The sequence below is a fragment of the Panthera pardus genome, unplaced genomic scaffold, assembly GCF_024362965.1.
Source record: "Panthera pardus isolate Hobbes unplaced genomic scaffold, ASM2436296v1 HiC_scaffold_11, whole genome shotgun sequence".
Lineage (NCBI taxonomy): Eukaryota > Metazoa > Chordata > Mammalia > Carnivora > Felidae > Panthera > Panthera pardus.
Genome location: NW_026526666.1, coordinates 84,841,173 through 84,860,057, shown reverse-complemented (window position 1 = coordinate 84,860,057; position 18,885 = coordinate 84,841,173). Strand labels below are relative to the sequence as shown.

The 18,885-nt window shown below is 36.4% G+C and overlaps 1 protein-coding gene across 20 annotated transcripts in view; it reads left to right on the top strand.

Annotated features, from left to right (window-relative positions):
- The window catches only part of EPB41 (erythrocyte membrane protein band 4.1), a 199,172-nt gene that overhangs the window by 143,088 nt on the left and 37,199 nt on the right, over window positions 1-18,885 (top strand). For 4 of the 20 annotated variants that reach the window (XM_053898530.1, XM_053898488.1, XM_053898481.1 and 1 more), the window contains exons 12-16: window positions 4,609-4,814; window positions 8,530-8,586; window positions 8,754-8,795; window positions 9,768-9,830; window positions 14,218-14,394. In XM_053898530.1, the coding sequence (XP_053754505.1) occupies window positions 4,609-4,814; window positions 8,530-8,586; window positions 8,754-8,795; window positions 9,768-9,830; window positions 14,218-14,394 (545 nt within the window). Of the gene's footprint in view, window positions 1-4,608; window positions 4,815-8,529; window positions 8,587-8,753; window positions 8,796-9,767; window positions 9,831-14,217; window positions 14,395-16,145; window positions 16,197-16,577; window positions 16,906-18,885 lie in introns of those variants that run through there. The other 16 variants (XM_053898505.1, XM_053898542.1, XM_053898524.1 and 13 more) reach the window with 13 other exon arrangements.

Sequence of the window (18,885 nt, the reverse complement as noted above, 5' to 3'; positions counted from 1 at the left end):
TAAGGTCACATAGCAGCAAAATTAGTAGAGTCTAGGACTGTTCTCCCAGACCCATGTTTTTACTCTTCACCATGACACCTTTTTTTTTTTTTTTAGAAGAAAGAGAATAAAAAATAGTAATAATCATTGAGTGCTTAGTATGTTCCAGGCAATGTTCTAAATATTTTACATATGGTAGTATCTTTTAAGCCTCTGAATTACATATAAACCAAATAAGACAATTTTTTTTTAGTTTTGTTTCCAAATGTCTTTTTTTTTTCTCTGTGTGCTGTCTTCTCAGTACAAGAATTAGAAACAGGTCTATGGAAACTAATTTTCCCTCTTTTTCCTAGATCCTTCTAGGAATCTTGAGAGAGAGATTTTCCCTGTTAGACCCCTCCATATATATGTATATATATGCCTCTAAGCTGGAGATGGAAACTTTTACAAGAATTGTTTTATAAGGGACCTCACTTTAATGATATGAATGAACGCTCCCTTTTCTGTTATATCTGGTGTTCAGAGCATCTGCTTCACCAGCTGAAGAGCTAAAATTGGTTCAGATCCCAGTTTATACGTTAGAATAGTAAGTCATAAGGAAACTAATAATGATAACAAGGCATTCAGCTTATATTTTTGTTCCACCTTTTGCTTTTCAAACCATTTCCATATATCCTAATTAGTACCAACAACCTAATGAACAAGAAGCATTTAGGAATTCTTGGTTTAATCATGAGGAAACTGGGCACAGAAAAGGTCATAACTTGCTGGGGTCGTTTAACTAGGTAGTTCATCCATTCAGTGGGTCATGGTTGCAGTGATTCTTGCCAGGGGTACACTGGTATCATCTTTAGAGCTTTGAAGCAAAACAAGTGCCCAGGCCTTACTTTGAGATCCCTCATCTGTCTGTGGTGGACTTGAGCATCAACTGTTTGTTTGGGTTTTTTTAATGTTTATCTATTTTGAGATAGAGAGAGAAAGAGTGTGTGTGTGTGTGTGTGTGCGCGCGCGCACAGGGGGAGAGGCAGACGGGGAGAGAGAGAATCCCAAGCAGGCTCCACGTTGATCGCACAGCGCTCAGTCCCACAGACCGCAAGATCATGACTTGAGCCAAAATCAAGAGTCTGACGCTTAAGCAACTGAGCCACCCATGTGCCCCCAGCTGCATTTTTTTTTTGTTTTTCAAGATCTGCAGCTGATTTATGTGGGCCCTCTGATAATGAAACCACTGATCCACTCCATACCTACTGTGCCTATACCATACTAACAGAAATTGTGCGAGTAAGTAACAGAGCTAGATCTAAAATTTAAGTTTCCTTTTATTCAATATGTTAGTTTTGAGTTTTACTTTTCACTATTCTAATATATAACTGTCCCTAAGTTTCTGTTGTTTTTAAACAAGAACAATATAATACTAGAATTAATGGGTCCATAAGATTATCACAACACTCTTCTTTGTCTAGACATTCAGAAATGGGAAGTAATTGAATTTTTAAAGTTAAGGGTTCTCTGTATATGCACCTAAATCTTAAAATAGCTAACAAATGAATTCACAAAACTGAAGAGCCAAAACATCTTAAAAAGTAATCACTACCCCCAATAATGTAGATATAGTAAAAAGTATTGGATTGTACAACTGAATGGATGAATTATATGGTATGTGAAGTGTATCTCAATAAAGATACTTTAAAAAAACAACAACCAGAGTCACTACCATGATTCTCAGTTGCAATCCATACTTTGTAGCCTTTTTAAAAATGTTTGTTTGTTTATTTATTTATTTATTTATTTATTTATTTATTTTTTGAGAGACAGCATGAGCGGGGGAGGGGCAGAGAGAGAGGCAGACACAGAATCTGAAGCGGCCAACAGGCTCTGAGCTGTCAGCACAGAGCCCGATGCGGGGCTCAAACTCATGAACCATGAGCTTGTGACCCGAGCCAAAGTCAGACACTTTAGCCGACTGAGCCACCCAGGTGCCCCTGTAGCCTTCTTATTGAGAAAAGGAAAGAAATTTGCCTCTCTCCAGGGCTCCCAGGTGATATCTTCCACTTGAATTTCCTATCAGTGTGTGCATAATTAATTTTTGCCCTGCATACTGTTGAAATATTAACCCATGACAAAGAAATATAAGGACTTAGAGATATGACATTAAAAGTTATTGATATTTAGCATTTTTAAAGTATTTTTTATGTCCATTGAGTATGCCTTCCCTAACTGTCCTATAGAGTTAATATCTTCCACATTTTACAAATGATGAAACTTTATGCCTGTGTTTCTAACTGCCAGTTTCCACACTTATACCTACTTTTCCATAGACGGTACAGATTGCCAGGGCTAGGAATACTGAAGACATAAATCATTTGGCTCTGCAGTATTAGTATTGGATTAAAACCAAATGCAAGTGGCAAAATAACACATGGTGAAAGCATGGGCTATGTTTCTATGATGCCAGGCAGAGTTGAATTAATTCTTTGAGAGGAGGTGTGAATACACATGTATAATGATAGTTTAACACAACTGTGAGCAAAATATTTTGTCACATTCCCCTGTGTTGTTAGATTTGGTCTGCCATCTGCCATTCTTGCATTGAATAGTTTAGAGCACCCATGAGTAGCAAGGACTTGAAAGAGGCCACAGAGTTTTCACTGGAAGGAAGATAGATGATTCTTACATTTCTACTGTTTTTCCTACGTATTATCTGAGGAATGATTTCTTTCACTGGAGATCATTACAGGGTAACAAGCATTTTTTTTTCTTGGTGTTGTATGTGTAAGGTAGTTGTGAATTCCAATTTTTTATCTGTTCTGATTCATGGAATTCCTTTGTTTTGGCTAATATATACTGCCTATCAATCTAAGTTTATCATGAGAAATTCAGTATATTCAGTTTAAGAAAGCAGAAGAAAGTGTACAATAAAAATTGTAAGTATTTCTGGGGCACCTTGGTAGCTCAGTCAGGTGTTTGACTCTGGCTCAGGTCATGATCTCACGGTTCAAGAGTTTGAGTCCCATTTCAGGCTCTCTGCTGTCAGCGCAGTCTGCTTCACATCCCCTGTCTCCCTCTCTCTCTGCCCCTCCCCCACTTGTGTGGTGTGTGTGTGTGTGTGTGTGTGTGTGTGTGTGTGTACACGTGCGCATGCATGCACGCACTCTTTCCCTCAAGGGTGAATGAACATTAAAAAAATTTTTTTAATTGTAAAGATTCCATGCAAAATAATTAAAATTCAAAAGTCTCAGTACATAGAAGATAATGATCTGTCATCAGAAATATTAAATCCTGTGGAAACACACTTCATTCCTAGACACTGCCAAATAAATGAGGTTTACTACAAAGTATGTATAGGTTTTCTTTTAGTCCCTGAAAGAATGAAGATAAAAAAATCATGAAAAGAGTATGAGTAGTTGTTTTTGAAGTGATCGAAACTTAGATACTAATAGTCCAAACCAGAACAACTATTAACTCTGGAAAGCTCAAGCTTTTGTCATAAGCCTGTATTGCATATACTCTCTAAAAGAGTCTATATATAGCCTTTTTCCTAAGTCAAGGTTTCTTACCCTCAGCAACCTTGGCCTGTACACACTACCAGGGACCCCCTACTACCTCTCTCCCCAGTTGTGACAATCAAAAATGTCCCCAGATGTTCCCAAATATTCTCTGGGGGACAAAATCACCCCTGGTTGAGAACCACTGCCCTGGATATATTAGAGAAGAGAAACTATAATACAAATTGATAAGATTCTGAGAGAGGGTAGGACAGAACTCAAAAGGTTGATTTTTATTTTTTTAAGGACTAAAGGCCAAAGGTTTTGAATTCATACTATTTTAATCAAGTGACTTATTAAAAAGGAAAGTGTCTGGTTCAAAGATTTGCCCTTAAACAAGCATCAAAAAGTGTGCATGTCTTACCAGAAGATCAATTTATCAAGTTATTTTGTATGCATTCCAAGCAGGATTTACAGAAGAAATCAGACTTGATCCTTCTTTCTTGGAATATGTATTTTAGGTTTCTAAAATCACTTGTAAATAAATGTATCTTTTAAAAGACATTTCTTTTTTTTTTTTTTTTTTTTTTGAATGTGTATTTATTTTTGAGAGAGAGTGAGACAGAGCGTGAGTTGGGGAGGGGCAGAGAGAGAGACACACACAGAATCCGAAGTAGGTTCCAGCTTTGGAGCTGTCAGCACAGAGCCCAGCGCAGGGCTTGAACTCACAAGCCTTGAGATCATGACCTGAGCTGAAGTTGGACACTTAACCAACTGAGACACCCAGTCACCCCTAAATAAATGGATCTTTATTTCAAAAAGTCTTCATGAAAGGAATCAGACTTAATTAACCCTTTGCTTAACAAGGTTAAACAATCTTGCTAACTTTTTAACAAAGAGAGTTTTTAATTTTCTTATTTTGATACCCCCTTATGGGCCACGATAGCACAGTTTAGCTTTTCTGTTTTTGCTTTTTTATTGCCATCAGCTACCCGGCAGAGCACTGATGATTTATTTTATACCTTCTGTATGATAGCCCACTGGACACTGTGTCCTCAATTCACAATTATTTTACCTGGTGACTTTGAAGTAGTACAGTGACTCTTGCCTTCACTGATTCTGTCCTTTTTCCTTTCTCACATAGCAGCGGCTGTTGATTCAGACAGAAGTCCTCGGCCCACTTCTGCACCAGCCATTGCTCAGAGTCAGGTCACAGAAGGCAGTGTTCCAGATGCATCTGTCAAAAAAACAGTGGTCTCTAAAGCACAGAAGGAAACAGTGAAGTTCGAAGTGAAAAAGGAAGAAGAGCCACCGGAGCAAGCTGAGCCAGAGCCCACAGAAGTGTGGAAGGTATGTCTTAAGTCCCAAATATCTAGCTCATTCACTTTCTGATTCAGACGGATTAACTCCTTGACCAGGAAGGTTTCCAAAGCACCGATTCTTGTACAATTCTAACAAAGTGATTTCTCCTTTACTCTTTCTGGAAAAAAGTATTTCCCATGAACCTGTAAAATATTTTCATAGAATGATGTCATGAAAACTAAGCCATCCGAGAAGTTTTCAGGTGACCTACCTACACCTAACTTATATCTAAAACAAAACAAAACAAAACAACAACAAAACGCATCTAGAAAGCACATCAGCACTGTGATCATCTGCTTTTAAAAATAATTTTTACTCATCCAGAAAGAATCTTCACATTCTTTTTTAAGAGTAAGTTCTGCTAGGACAAATTGAGGTTTGCTAGAGGGGTGGGGAGGGGGGAGGCTAAAAGGGGAAGGGAGGACACTTGTTGGGATGAACACTGGGTGTTATACATAGGGGATGAATCACTGGAATCTACTCCTGAAATCATTATTGGACTATATTCTAACTAAATTGGATGTAAATTAAAAAAAAAAAAAAAAGAGTATGCTCTAATAGGATTAAAATATAACTTGATTCCCTAAGAGGAATATGTGTGCAACATACCCAGAGAATATCCTAGTATTGCCTAAAGCATATCTATATGGTTGTTCAAATCAAATTGCTTACAAAAAGGGGAAGATTCTTATGTAGGAGAGGTTATGCCACTGAGTTGCTTACAGTTCTGAGTTGATTGTACTCACAGTCACTGATCTTGTTTAAAAATCACCAATTAGCAGATTTCCCAGTACTAACCGTAAATGGACTGATCTTTTATGTGTTGGTAAGCTTTTTAAACACATTTAAGCAGGGATGGAGTTGAGGTGTTCAGATTTATTGACATAAATACAAGTATCACTATTGACAACAGGAGTTAGTAAAGGCAGTTTTTTAAATTTATATCCAAGTTAGTTAGCATATAGTGCAACAATGATTTCAGGGATAGATTTCCTTAATGCTCCTTACCCATTTTGCCCATCCCCCCTTCCACAACCCCTCCAAGAGGCAGTTTTTGTAAGAAAAATTACATTTTATATTTACTAAGAAATTTAAGCACTTACCTTAGTTAAGTGCTCTCACCTTGGCAGATGGATTAACCCTGTTCTTTTGGAGTCAGTTCAATATCTAGTTTATCTGTAGAGCATTGGACAATCTGGCTCTGTTTTGACTGTGTTAAAAAAAAAAAAAACAACTGTTCAACATGACATGCCATTTTTACTGTCCTCTGAGACTAACTTGAGTCCAGAGAGAGAAAAAAATTGGATGAATGGTGGATATTTGCATTTTTTTACCTAGCCAAATGTGCATGACATTGGCCATCAGGTTCAGTATCAACAGTGCCATTTTAACATTAGACTACCTCAGGGTTTTTTTTTAAGTTTATTTATTTATTTTGAGAGAGAGAGAGAGAGCAGAAGTAGGGGGAGGAACAGAGAGAGAGAGGGAGAGAGAGAATCCAAAGCAGGCTCCACACTGTCAGAGGACCCGTGTGGGGCTTGAACTCACAAACTGAGATCATGACCTGAGCTGAAACCAAGAATTGGATGCTTAACCAATGGAGCCACCCAGGCACCCCTAGACTACCTCAGTTTTTACTGTTAGGATATCTCATCTGGCGCTTTTGACTATCCCTCCATTTGTTATACCAACTGGGAAGTGTTGGATTACTGGAGTTGGCAAAGGAATCCTTTTGAGTGGTTAAGATTCCTTTGGTGTTCTGCTAACTTACTTGTTCTTTAGCCTATAAATTAGACACATGTATCCTCAAAAATAGGTTCCCTTTGCTCTTGGGACCTTGGCAGAGTGGCAACGTCACTTCCTGGTATATGCTTCCCATTTTAAGTGCCACTAGGTGATTTTCTTGCCGATTAATTCTGTATACATATATGTTTTGAGATAGTTGTGTAGAGATCAGACTGAAAACCATCTCTAATAAACTTCCATTACTGTAATAGTGGTGACAGAATTAAGGGTGGCTCTAAGTTGATTTTATCATAGTAATAGAAAATAATTATGAAATTTACCTGAAGCCATAGTTATTATATAAAGCAATCGTAGTAATAAAATAACCTTGTGACTCTATAAATTTCTTTATCTAACATAAATTTGGTGCCAGATGGAAGTAGCTTTTTGTCATCTTGAGTCATTTGACAAGACCTATTGGTGTGGAATAGTACTTCTCCCTATGTACACTTTTATCTCATTTAATATTCTCCCAAGGGGTATAGCTACCTTTGTTATTTGGCCTCCACTCTTAGACTGAAGTAGAGGTTCTCAGTTTCTTGCTGTTGGATTGCTAAGGACCCAAAGCAAAAAAATCATTATTCATTGAAACAAGTAATTTAAGCTTTACAAAATAACTTAAAATTATCATTTGCTAAACATTTACAACTCTATGGAGATATTATCTCCACTTTATCAATAAAAAACAAACTCAGAGAGGTTTAATAACTTGCTAATGACCACACAACAAATATGAGGGGACTCATAGTAGAAATGACCCAAATTGTCAGTTATCCTGGTAGTTAGGAGTACTGTAGCTGGATGTGCTTACGACTTGACAGTGTCACAAAGGTTGGTGTTCTCTGGTCTACCCTCTGTCCTAGGGAAAATATCACAATGACATTGTACTCCAAGGTAATGCTGCCAAGTGTGATCAAAAAGCGTGTGTCAAAACCACAGATTGGTGAGGTTCTGTAAAGAAGTTAATGATACAAAGTGATTGATTTGACCCTTAATAAAAAGTTTTCTAATTTTGAAATATCTACTGCTTTAGGCATTGCCCACTCTAAAATACTTCCTCTTAATAGTCTGGGTTTTTTAAATTTATACTTACTCCATTTGGGGTATATAAAATGACTATTACTAAAGGTATTTCAAAGGTAGACAGGAGGACTTATTCTCTTCCTATTACGAAGGATGAATCTTGTCCATCCAGCAAACACATGGGCTCTGGCTCCCTGGAGAGGAGATTACAGAGCACTGAATGTTGCAGCTGAGCCCTCCGTGTGCTTATTTATAAATCAGCCTTGGAAGTAATTGCATGCATCAGTAACAATTTGGATTGAGTTTATTTTGATGTTTTGTTGTCTAATAAACTCAAGGGTGAAACTGCCTCCTTAAATATATTGATCAACTAACAAATTTTTTTGTATTTACCTGCTTTGTGTCATATGTGGTTTATTATATGTGTGCTTTAACTGTAAAGATTTTCTTTTTGTTTCTGTCATGTATGTCAGACCTTGATATCTTCGTTTGTAAATTTGTTTTTAAATGTGAAAATACTTCTAGATCATAAAAAGAAGCAAAAAAAAAAAAGCCACATGCCTTATTTAAGCACAAATTATTCTTTGTATAAATACTTTTTTGTAAATAAGTATAAAAATGTTTTCTTCATCAACAGAATAATTATCTTAATTTTCTTTTATGATCATTTGGCTGTCCATATTACTTTTTCAGCCTTGAAAATATGATGGTGAACGAATAGACTACTATTGAGAGTAATGTCCTTCCCTGTAACACCCCCAGAAGACTGCATCATGTTGATTACATATCAGCTTATTTTGCAACCAGCTTAAAGATGCGGCTTATTTGTAAATAATGCGATTCATAGACACCTACTAACCTAAAATGTTTTTACCACTTTATTTCTTAAATGTAGGTGGAAAAAACCCACATCGAGGTCACAGTACCTACCTCAAATGGTGACCAAACACAGGTTTGTGCCAACAGGCCACTTGTTCCTTTTCTCCTCCCTCCTCAATTTTTTCTTCCCCCCAACTCCCTTTCCTTAAAAAAAATACTATGAAATAAAGGTGCAAACAAACTTCAGTGGGCCAATATTTTATCATTTTTCTTTTTTTTTTTTTAATAATGGCAAAACAGAAGCTTGCAGAAAAAACGGAAGATCTGATAAGAATGAGGAAGGTCAGCCATTTTTCACTTTCACAAAACTGCATTACCATCACCCATGCTAACTTCTACAGTGCATTAAAAAGACAGTGATCCATTCTTTTCATTGATTTCTCTTAATCAGAAGTTACTTACAAATAGTAGATATATATTTGTGTATGTATACGTATTTGCATATATTCACCTACATATGTATACCAAATTATTACCCTATACTATTTGTTGAAATTTTTCATTAAAATAAACTTTCCAGTAGGAAAATATCTTTTTAAACACAATGAGACAATTACTAAAGACCAAACCCGTCCTTTACGTTATAAGAAGTATTTCACAGTGGCACCATATTCTTAGAATCATTGACAATATTTGATGCATATTTACTATGGAAATCATCATAGCAGCACCTCCTGGTATTGTTATTAGCTATGTGTTTTGCTGCTCTGTGTCTTTTCTTCCCAACTATAGAGTTGGATATATCAGTTCGTACGGAATGGAATATTGACTAATCATGTATAAAGTGCCCTTAGAATTTCTTATGAGAGGTATTAGAGGAATACATACTGTGGTATTACTAAGTATGAAATATGTCCAAAAAAGGTAAATAATGTTTTAAAGTATTTCTCTGTGCCATGGAACTTCAAAGCTTCTTAAAGTCATGTATTTTAAGATACCCCTCAAACAGCTCAATTTCAAAAATGAACATAAAACAGCTTATTATGTATGAAGCCAATGAAGCTAGGAGCACTGTCTATTTAAATAACACCATCATATTCTTCCATCATTCATGGACAGGGTCATCCGTTTTCTAGTGGTAATGTGTTCTGTGTGTGTCTGTGTAGTTTTGTGACCATTTCATGTTGGCATATGCTTCGCTGTGGACATTTAATTTTAAATATTTTTTTGGTTTGCCAGTTTGCAGTTTTTTCCCGCAAGAACAACATTTTAATTTTTTATGCTTTTCTGTTTTTCCCTCTTTCATTTTCACAGAAAAAGAGAGAGAGACTAGATGGTGAAAACATTTATATCAGACATAGCAATTTAATGTTGGAGGTTTGTATGAACTTGAAGCTTATTTCAGTTGGTTGCCTGTAGCCTTCTGCATTCTTCGCTGATTTCCTTTCTTTATGCTGTGTTTGGTTTTGCATGCCATTGCATGAAAGAATTTTAGGTTTAAATGCTTTTGCATGTTGGTAAACATGAAGATATGCAACCATCTCTCCTTCTGACTCTTTTTAGTTTCCATCTGTCATACTTCTCTAAAAAATATATGATTGGGACTACCTCTGCCTCTTGCGGTTCCATTGTTTTACCCACTTGTAGAAAAGTCTACATCACTGTTAGAAGTTCCTTGAATTTTCCAAGAGTATAAACTCCCATATGTCCCAAGCATCAAATTTTTAACATTTTTTTTCATCTTCTGAACTGAGAGAATGTGGAAAAATAGGAAAATGATCACAATTCAAAATGGACTTAAAATATTGGGGATACCAGAAAATGACAGGAAAGTCAGGGAAAAGAAAAAGATATAGGAAGGAAGGAGGGGACCTGGTATTTAATAAGTAGTTAGTATGATATATGGTAGTTTAATTACAAAAACAGGTCTGTGGGCATAAGATTATTATTTTAAAGATAAGAAAACTAAGGCTTAGAGAAATTAATTTCCCTGTGGTCACAAAGCTAATAAATTGGTAAAGCTAGGATTTGAGTTAAGGGTCTATCTATTTCTATTAAACTATACTTTTTCCATATAGAGATAGGAACATGCTGTGTACTATAGGAATTGTAAGGTCATTTTCTCATTACATTCAACAGTGATGAGATTTTTACCAGACTTATGTTAGTAAACTTACCTAGTTTGGGCCTCCACATTAGATAGGGAAATATAAAACTAATTAGAAGATCACAGGAACTCTGAGGAACATGGATAATGTGTAGAAAAAACTGAGGTTACATTAGTTTACATATCACAAAGACTCATAGTTGACCAGATTATCTTACAATTTTGCTCAAGACAGAGCCAAAAGAAATGAGTATAACTCTGACGTTGGGGATTTAACCTCAATTTGAAGGAAATATAAATATATTGGAAGATGATAAAGGAAGTTGGTCCCTGCCTTCAAGAAGCTTAACAATGTGTGGAAGTAGGGAGGAGAGAAACAATACACAAGTAAACAAATAGAGATAAAATGACTTCAAGTTGTTACAGAAGCTGTGAAGAAAATAAATTGTATGCTGTGCTAAGAAAGGAGATCTACTCTGAATAAGATAGATGGGGAGGTTCTCTCTGAAAAGAAAACATATTAGCTGAGACCTGAAAGATGAAATATATGAAATGTGGTAAATATTATTAAACTGGAAATTTGGAGAAGTTTTTTTAGATAGATCTCTGGTTTAATGGCTTCTAATAGTTACTTAACCTTGTCTTATTTTTTGTCAAAACATGTATTTTTGAGTGCTAGCTATGTATGTATAAGGTACTTTAACATAAATAATAAAAATTATGGCCAGCCTTCAGTAATCACGTACCGCGTGATGGGCACAATACCAAGTGTTTTACATACATTTACCTCACGTAACATGAGATTTTTAAATCTCATGGATATTTGGCAACTAGATCTCTTTGCTTTAGCCCATCACTGAAACTAGACCTAAACGGTTCTGCTTCTGAGATTAGGAAGAATGACATATGTCAGTTGATGTCCTTGTTCTTGGCAAGGTAACCTCTCCCAATCTCAAACATGCCTTTTCCTTCACGGGTCCATCTTTAGTGCTTCCTCTTGACTGGAACCTGCAGTACCAATCATATATTTGTCATTTGTTCAATGAGGTGTGTTATGGCTTCTGAGACTCACAGAATCCCTGTGTGTGGTGTGTTTTTTCCCCCAGCATTTCACTGACAGCCACAAGAGGGGATTTCTAAATAAGTGTGTGTTTGAAAATTAAAACTACTAACTACTTTTTGAGAACATTTTATATTTAATGGTTTGGTTTGGCTGCTGCTAAAATTATAAGATGATAAGCATCAAAAAGTGTCTAGCCTAAAAACAGCCCAAGTAATTTGGCTAACCATTATTCTCTAGTTATGGTAAAAAGTTTTTTTGTCTCCCCCACCCCGCCAAGGAGGTTCTCCCAAGTTATCTGTCACTCTAGCAGGGTTTTGCTTTTTTTTTTTTTCCCTAAAGCATCTCTCTTCCCCCTACTCCTCCCCCACCCCCACTAATGCTTTGTTCTGGCCAAATAAGGTCGAGTTCATTTTTAGATCTACCGCCTCCTCCTCCATCTCCCAGAGAGAACCTGTAGCAAGTGTCTATGACAAATTCTATTTGGAACAGGTCCCTTTGAGATCTTAATTTTACTCTGTGCCCCCACAGGTTTCTAACAGAGCCAGCTAAGAAGGATGGAGAAAGCTCCTTCAGAAGCTGCTGATTTTATTGCAACATTTATTTTCTCAGGTTCCAAGCCAATCCAAAGCTAGGCAAGAAGAACAACAAATCCCCACTCTCATATTAAGAGGCTAGCCTCGAGAGTTACAGTTTTACCATAGCATCTCTCACTCATTTTTGTTTTCCTCCATTCATACTTGTAACTCTCCCAGATGTGTTCAATTGTTCTTCAACCAAGCAGATGTAATTTCCAGTTAGGAGCTGGGTCACAGGGCCTTACATGCCTTGTGGTTCTCAGTTGCTCAGCCTATTACTGAGTCTTTGACTAAGCTTGTTCATGCTTTTCTTTAGCTAGTAAACATGCTTTTCTTGCTTTCAGCTAGAATAAAAGTGCACACTGTTGTTTCCCCATGGTAAAGCCCATATTCGTGGGCTATACTCTCATTTCATCCCAACAAGCAAGAGGTACTTTTATGGGGAAGCTACAGGATTGCCCTTTTTGGGTTAGTTTTCTCTTTGATCTCAAAGCAAATATAGATGGTTTAATGTTGCAAAAATTAAAAGTATAGACTTAAAGGAATTTTCTGAATATATATCTCCAGAATCAAAATTATGTTATGTGCCTCGCCAGTTCTTTCTCCTATGCTATTTTCCCTTGGACGTTGCCTTTGAAAAAATTTTATTTAGGTGAAACATACATTGCTCCAGAAAAATTATTCAAACAAATTTTTATTTAAATGAGTTCCAGGTTTTTTTTCCCAAAAAAGGAACAACTAGTCCCCAAATTCACAGAGCATATTAAAAGATATATTTAATATTATGCTTTTCTTGGATACAGAGCTGCTGTGATATATAATAAACACAGAATTTTTAGCAGTCATCAAGTGACAGGCTCCCACATATTTTGATCTCAAGCATAGATCTCCTGACTTTTTTTGGAGAAGTATGTTGGACAAAAAACATTTGAGTTTTTGTCTTCCAAGTAGTATTTCTCTTTTTTTTTTTTCTTGCCAAGTCTACCTTTTGGAAATTTTATATGCCTCCTGTTACATAAACCTGAATATTATTTCCAGCTTTATTAACCTTAGTTTTGATCTTTTGTCTCTGGAATATCCCATTTAAGAGCTTGAACCTAGTTGTCCAGTATTCAATTCTGTTGGAACAGTTGAGATATTTTAAATTGTCAAGGAGATATATAAGGTATTTGATGAATTCTTGTTAAATCACTTCCAATCTGTTGAAAATTACTGGAAGAAGGTCCCTACTTTGAATTATACGAAGAGATGAAGTAAAGCTCTCAGAAGCTGGAAGGCATAAAACTTTTAGTTTGTGTGAATAGTATTGGTAAAGAAAAAAAGTCATTATATTACATACCCAAGTGATTTTTCAGAGGCAGTAACAATTTGCTCTCGAGGCTTGAGCCAGGAATTCAAGTAATAAATTCTTACAACAAGAAAGGGCTTTTCTTGTTTATGAAAACCAGCAATAGCCACCTAGTAAAAGGGAAGCAAAACGATCTCCAGGTAGAAATAGAGGGATGCTATATGTTTGCAACTCACCAAAGCAAAGCAGCCAATGGTGGCAGTTGCGTCTTTTATTATGTCCTTTGTTTAACTAGTTGCTCCTTATTTATTGCCATCTGTATCCTGCCTAAGCTGAGCCTCAATCAGTTCCTATCAAGCTGAGACTAATTGAGCTGTGAGATTGCCTTCTTGGGATGAGGAGTTGGAGATCAAACACTGTGTCATAATGGGAAGAAAAATTGTAAAATTAAGGAGTGAGGTCCATGGGTTACATAACTGCTAAAAGCTGTGGGTTATGATGCTTTACTGCTTCCAAGAAAAGCACCTCATTAAAAAAAAAAAAAAAAAAAAAAAGGCAAGCCAGTATACCATGTTGCATATTTAAAATTTGAATGCAATTTATGGATTCATAACATCTGCCCTGGATGTGGTGTGTTTTCTACCAGTGCCCTCAGTCTGATGGGCTTCCTTTGATGTGTTCTTTTTCTCTTGAGTATTTATTGTTTTGCATCTTTGTCCTTTCAACTATAGGATTTAGACAAAAGTCAAGAAGAGATAAAAAAACATCATGCCAGCATCAGTGAGCTGAAAAAGAACTTTATGGAATCTGTACCAGAACCACGGCCTAGTGAATGGGATAAACGCTTATCCACTCACTCCCCATTCCGAACACTTAACATTAATGGGCAGCTTCCCACAGGAGAAGGAGTGAGTACTTTGTCCATGTGACCATTTGTGAGAATGAATGAAATAAATGTTTTTGTGTATTAATGATCTGTATCTGAAAGTAAGTTTAGAGCCGAAATTTGGTTTTGATTCTTCACCAGTTCATTGCAGCTGTAAGGCATGCATAATCAAACACTTGTTTTTTTAAGTCCTGTGGGCTACCCAGTGGAATTATAGGAGCCATTAGAACTACCATTAGATGATCAGACTCTTGAGAACTCCCTCCTTCTGGCTAGTGTGTGTTTACAAATTGACCATAAGCCAGTGGAACTTTATGTTCAAACTGTGCCTCCAAGGACCAGAGAGTTTACTAAATTTAGTAAGGTCAAAATTGGAACAGGATAAACATTTTTTTAAAACTTTATTTGAACATTTGCACAACTTAAAAATGTCTGGAATGGTTGACCACAATTATATAATAAACCAAGGAGGCCCCTAAGCCAGAGAATGCAGAATACCACATATTAGTGATTGTATTTCAATTTTGGAAAAACCGTTGACGATTTATTTTATCTTTATGAGTCACATCAAACTTTTAACACATTGTTTTATAAGATAATCACAAGTAGAAGAAGTCAGAGACACCTTTGGGAAGCTGTTCTTTTTGTGTTATTGTTGTCATTACCTGTCTTAGAAATCCTACACTTGACTAAATAAATCTGTGAAATGGAATATCTTAAAAGTTACCTTAAGCATGTAGTTAAAAATTCTCTACTTAATCTTTAGCCTATTCAGGTTAATATTTATATAAATAGTCACAATGACTTAATGAGTGGTTATGATGATTTTTAAAATTATATGCTTGCTTTTTGCCAAAAGCAGTAGCAATTCTAGTTAAAGGTAGTGATGTCTTAATACCTTTAAAAAAAAAACACCTTGTTTTTATATTCAGAATTCATGGTAAACTATCCACGTTTGTCTAGTTTCTGGAACTGGAGAAGATGATAAAAATTGTCTCACGAAGGGTACTTTTTATATTTTTCAAAATGCGATTGGAATTGGCTAACAATTCACCAAGACTGGAGAATTCCCGAATATGGGTAGCTGGTTACTGGGGGTGACAGGATGCCGTTGTCCTTATTCATTGTCCTCTCTGCCTCCATTCCCTGATATAAATGGACATCCGTTTTGTATCCTAAATCTAGATAATGTACCCTGAACTAAGACAATGACTCTGCTTTCTACAAACCTAGACACCAGGAGAAATGTCTTGTTGCTATCATGCCTGGTTAACCCTCTCTGTAAACCATAACTGCATATTTTCTAGAAGTTTTCTTTTTGACTCTGTGGAAATAATAAAAGATGCTCAATTACTTCAAAAAAGTAACTGAATACTCTCTTGGATTAAGTTTGGTAAATTTGAATCAGTCTCCATTTCCAGAAAACATCTTATATCTTAATAAAACCCTCCAGAAATCACCTCAGGGCTGGTTGGAAATGGGTATGTCATTCTGTGGATTTAAAGAAAGGACTTTTTATAAGTTAGATTAGTGGGGAGTATTTGAGCCACTTTAGCTCTTATGTATATTACTCCTCTAAATGAATAACAGAATAAATAAGAACTGTACTATGATAACCTTTTATATAGGATAACTCCACTTTCTGGCATATCTTACTTTTTCTTTAACAATTAGGGCGATATTTCTGTTCTCTGGGGATACCTCTTCCGTCTTTGGCAGCATTGTTGTTGCATTGCAAGGCTACTGAATTTTATGTAATTTGTGTATGACCAGGTGAAGAAAATCTCTGTCCTTCCCTCGGAAAGAAAGGTTGGTGGGCCAGAGGTAAAGCTGCTGTTATGACTTGTGCTTCTTAATCCGAATTTGCTCTTGTCATGGCACTAAGCAGATAATCCCCAGAACTGAACAGCAGTTGCTGAGTAATTTTTTTTATTTTGGCTCTACTAGTAAATTCACACCCCCACTGCCGTTTGACCTAACACATAACATTTCCACGGCTGCAGCTTTTGCAGCTTTCAATTTGCTTATTTCGGCGCATGGCTGGTTGAAAAGCTGCATGAAGATGTAAATATGTATTCGGAGAGAAAATGAATTTAATTGTACCCTATTCTTTTTATGTTGTCTTTCTTCTCCCTCTTTATTTTCTTTGGAAAATCATTATAATTTTGCATCCTTTCTTTTCCTTTTTTCTTTTTTGCTGACCAGTCCCCCAGCTACTTTCTCCCTGATACATATCACTTAGGGGTGTGCAAAGAACCTGTGTCGAAATTCCAAACTGACCAGAGAAGGCTGGCCCAACTGAGAGAGCTTAGAGCCAAGTTTTTTCTTTCATAGATAATATCTGTCTTGAGTAGATGGCAGAGCACAGAAATTGTGGGGGGTGGGGAGGAGAAAACTTCTTAATTGGACAGTTGGAAAAGACAACTTACCTTAAAAGTGTCAAAAGTACTTGCTTAATGTGATGTATAAACCTTCACGATGATTGTAATCACTGTTATTTTTAATCATGATTCTGCAAGAGGGGGAGGGAGTTTACAGTTGTTGAGATTTGGGGGGGGGGGTATTTGTTTTTGGTAGACCTTGGAGGCACATATAAACTTTTATACTTTTGTTTTTCTTTTGCAATCTTTAAAATGTATGGGATTAAGATTTTTATTGCTTTGAGCAAAAGCTAATCGCCATGCTGAATGAACTGTTAGAGCTTTTTAAGTCTGTGTGAAGAGGTATGAGGATAACTTTTTATATTCTGCCATTCTATTTGTAATAAAAGTAACTTTTCTGATGGCGAAAAGAATGCTTCATTATTGGCTTTGCCCAATTGATCTAAGAAAAACTGGCAGCACTAAAACAATGCAAAATGACCCAAAATTCCTATGAGTATTCTTGAAGCCTCAAGGAACAAATACTATAACTAAATAAGTCAAGTAATTCCTTGAACTTTCAGGACTTCTAATGTGCATTCATTCAAAAAATTATCTATGGAGTACTCTCCTGTGTTATGGAAACTTTGCTGGGATAAATTGCCCAAGTAAAGTGAAATAAAGAGTGTCCATAAGATTTTCCCAAATCCTTTGCACATCCCCAAGTATCATTTTTGAGCATTTTTCCATCTGTCATTTTGTTCATCTTTCTCTGTCTTTCTTGATCTTCTACCGTGAAAGCAGACACAGGAACGTGCTCTGTTAGTGCAGGATGAAGAGAAAATTAAAAGGCAAGAGAGATCTACTGAGAGAGCCTTGCCCCAGCAAGAAAATGAAGAAATTCTTCCCAAGGTTTCTATTCCAATCCCTGAGGATCACAAGCCTCTCAAAAAGTGCCGCCTCTACTCTAGTGCTTTCCCATCACCTCGTATTCCTTTCATGATGTCTTTTCTCGTGATTCTTGCGTTGGCTGTTTGGTGGTTGGTCTTTCTGTGATCGGAAGACAGGGTGCTCATCTGAAATGTCAAGACTAAAACCATTGAACTTTTGTTGTTTGCTTCTACTGTGTTGTCTCCTGTATGATGCCCTCTGATCTTGATAGTTCACTGTCCTAGGGGAGCTCTTTGTGATCATTTTTCTGTCAATAAAATGTTACTCTTTGTAGAATATGTATTGTGGGGCACAAAGGAGTAGCAATGGATTGCCCAAGCCAGCTTTCCTCACTGATATTTAACAAGTTTAGACAAATCAGATTTAAGCATATGACAGTTGGTACTTTCCCCCAAAGCTTTAACTCTTATCCTGCATGTTCTTATTGTTTACTGTTGCTGTCCTCCTCTTCAGTGTTTCACGCAAAGCAGGATACTCTGTAGAAACATTGGATGGACTATTTCCTAATCTTCTATAGTCATTTATGTGGCATGGCCTCTGTAGTTTAAGGAAAAAATTCAAATTGCTAATTTTTCAAAAGCCTTAAAATGATACATTTTAACCTATGAATCCATAACCACTCCTTTTCTTGAGATATCAAACCAGTATATACAAAGGCCCTTTTTGGAAAAGGGCTTTTGACTTCTGTGGCCTTCTTATGTGTATTTCTGAGATGTACAGAGAAAAACAACTCTATCCTGCCTGGTGTATAGAAGGTATCTGCAAAGGTTAAACGCCAGCTTTTCACAAGTAGAATGTTGATGGTTTAAGGAAAATGGTGCTGGTGCCCCTTAGCCTCCAGCCAGGGCTGAATTTCCAGACCACTCTACCCATCTTTAAAAGTCCTGGGATACAGATTTATTCAAGATCTGTACATAAATATACCTTTCTCTGAATTAAAATGTTGTGTGACTTCTTTACAACTTAAGTAATTATATTGCTAGAAGCAATACTTAGCCATTATAGTAAGTTTAAAATATATATTGATATATTCCGTTTTCCTGATAGACCTCAGACCTGTTTATTCCTACATTTGTGTTGAAATCAACTGTTTTTAATTGATGGCCTTGTGAGCTAAAATTCTATCGTGACAAGTATGTGTCCTCTGTTTGCATGTTGATCTTCAAGGCTTCCCTGAAGTAAATATGAGTGTGCTCTGTCTT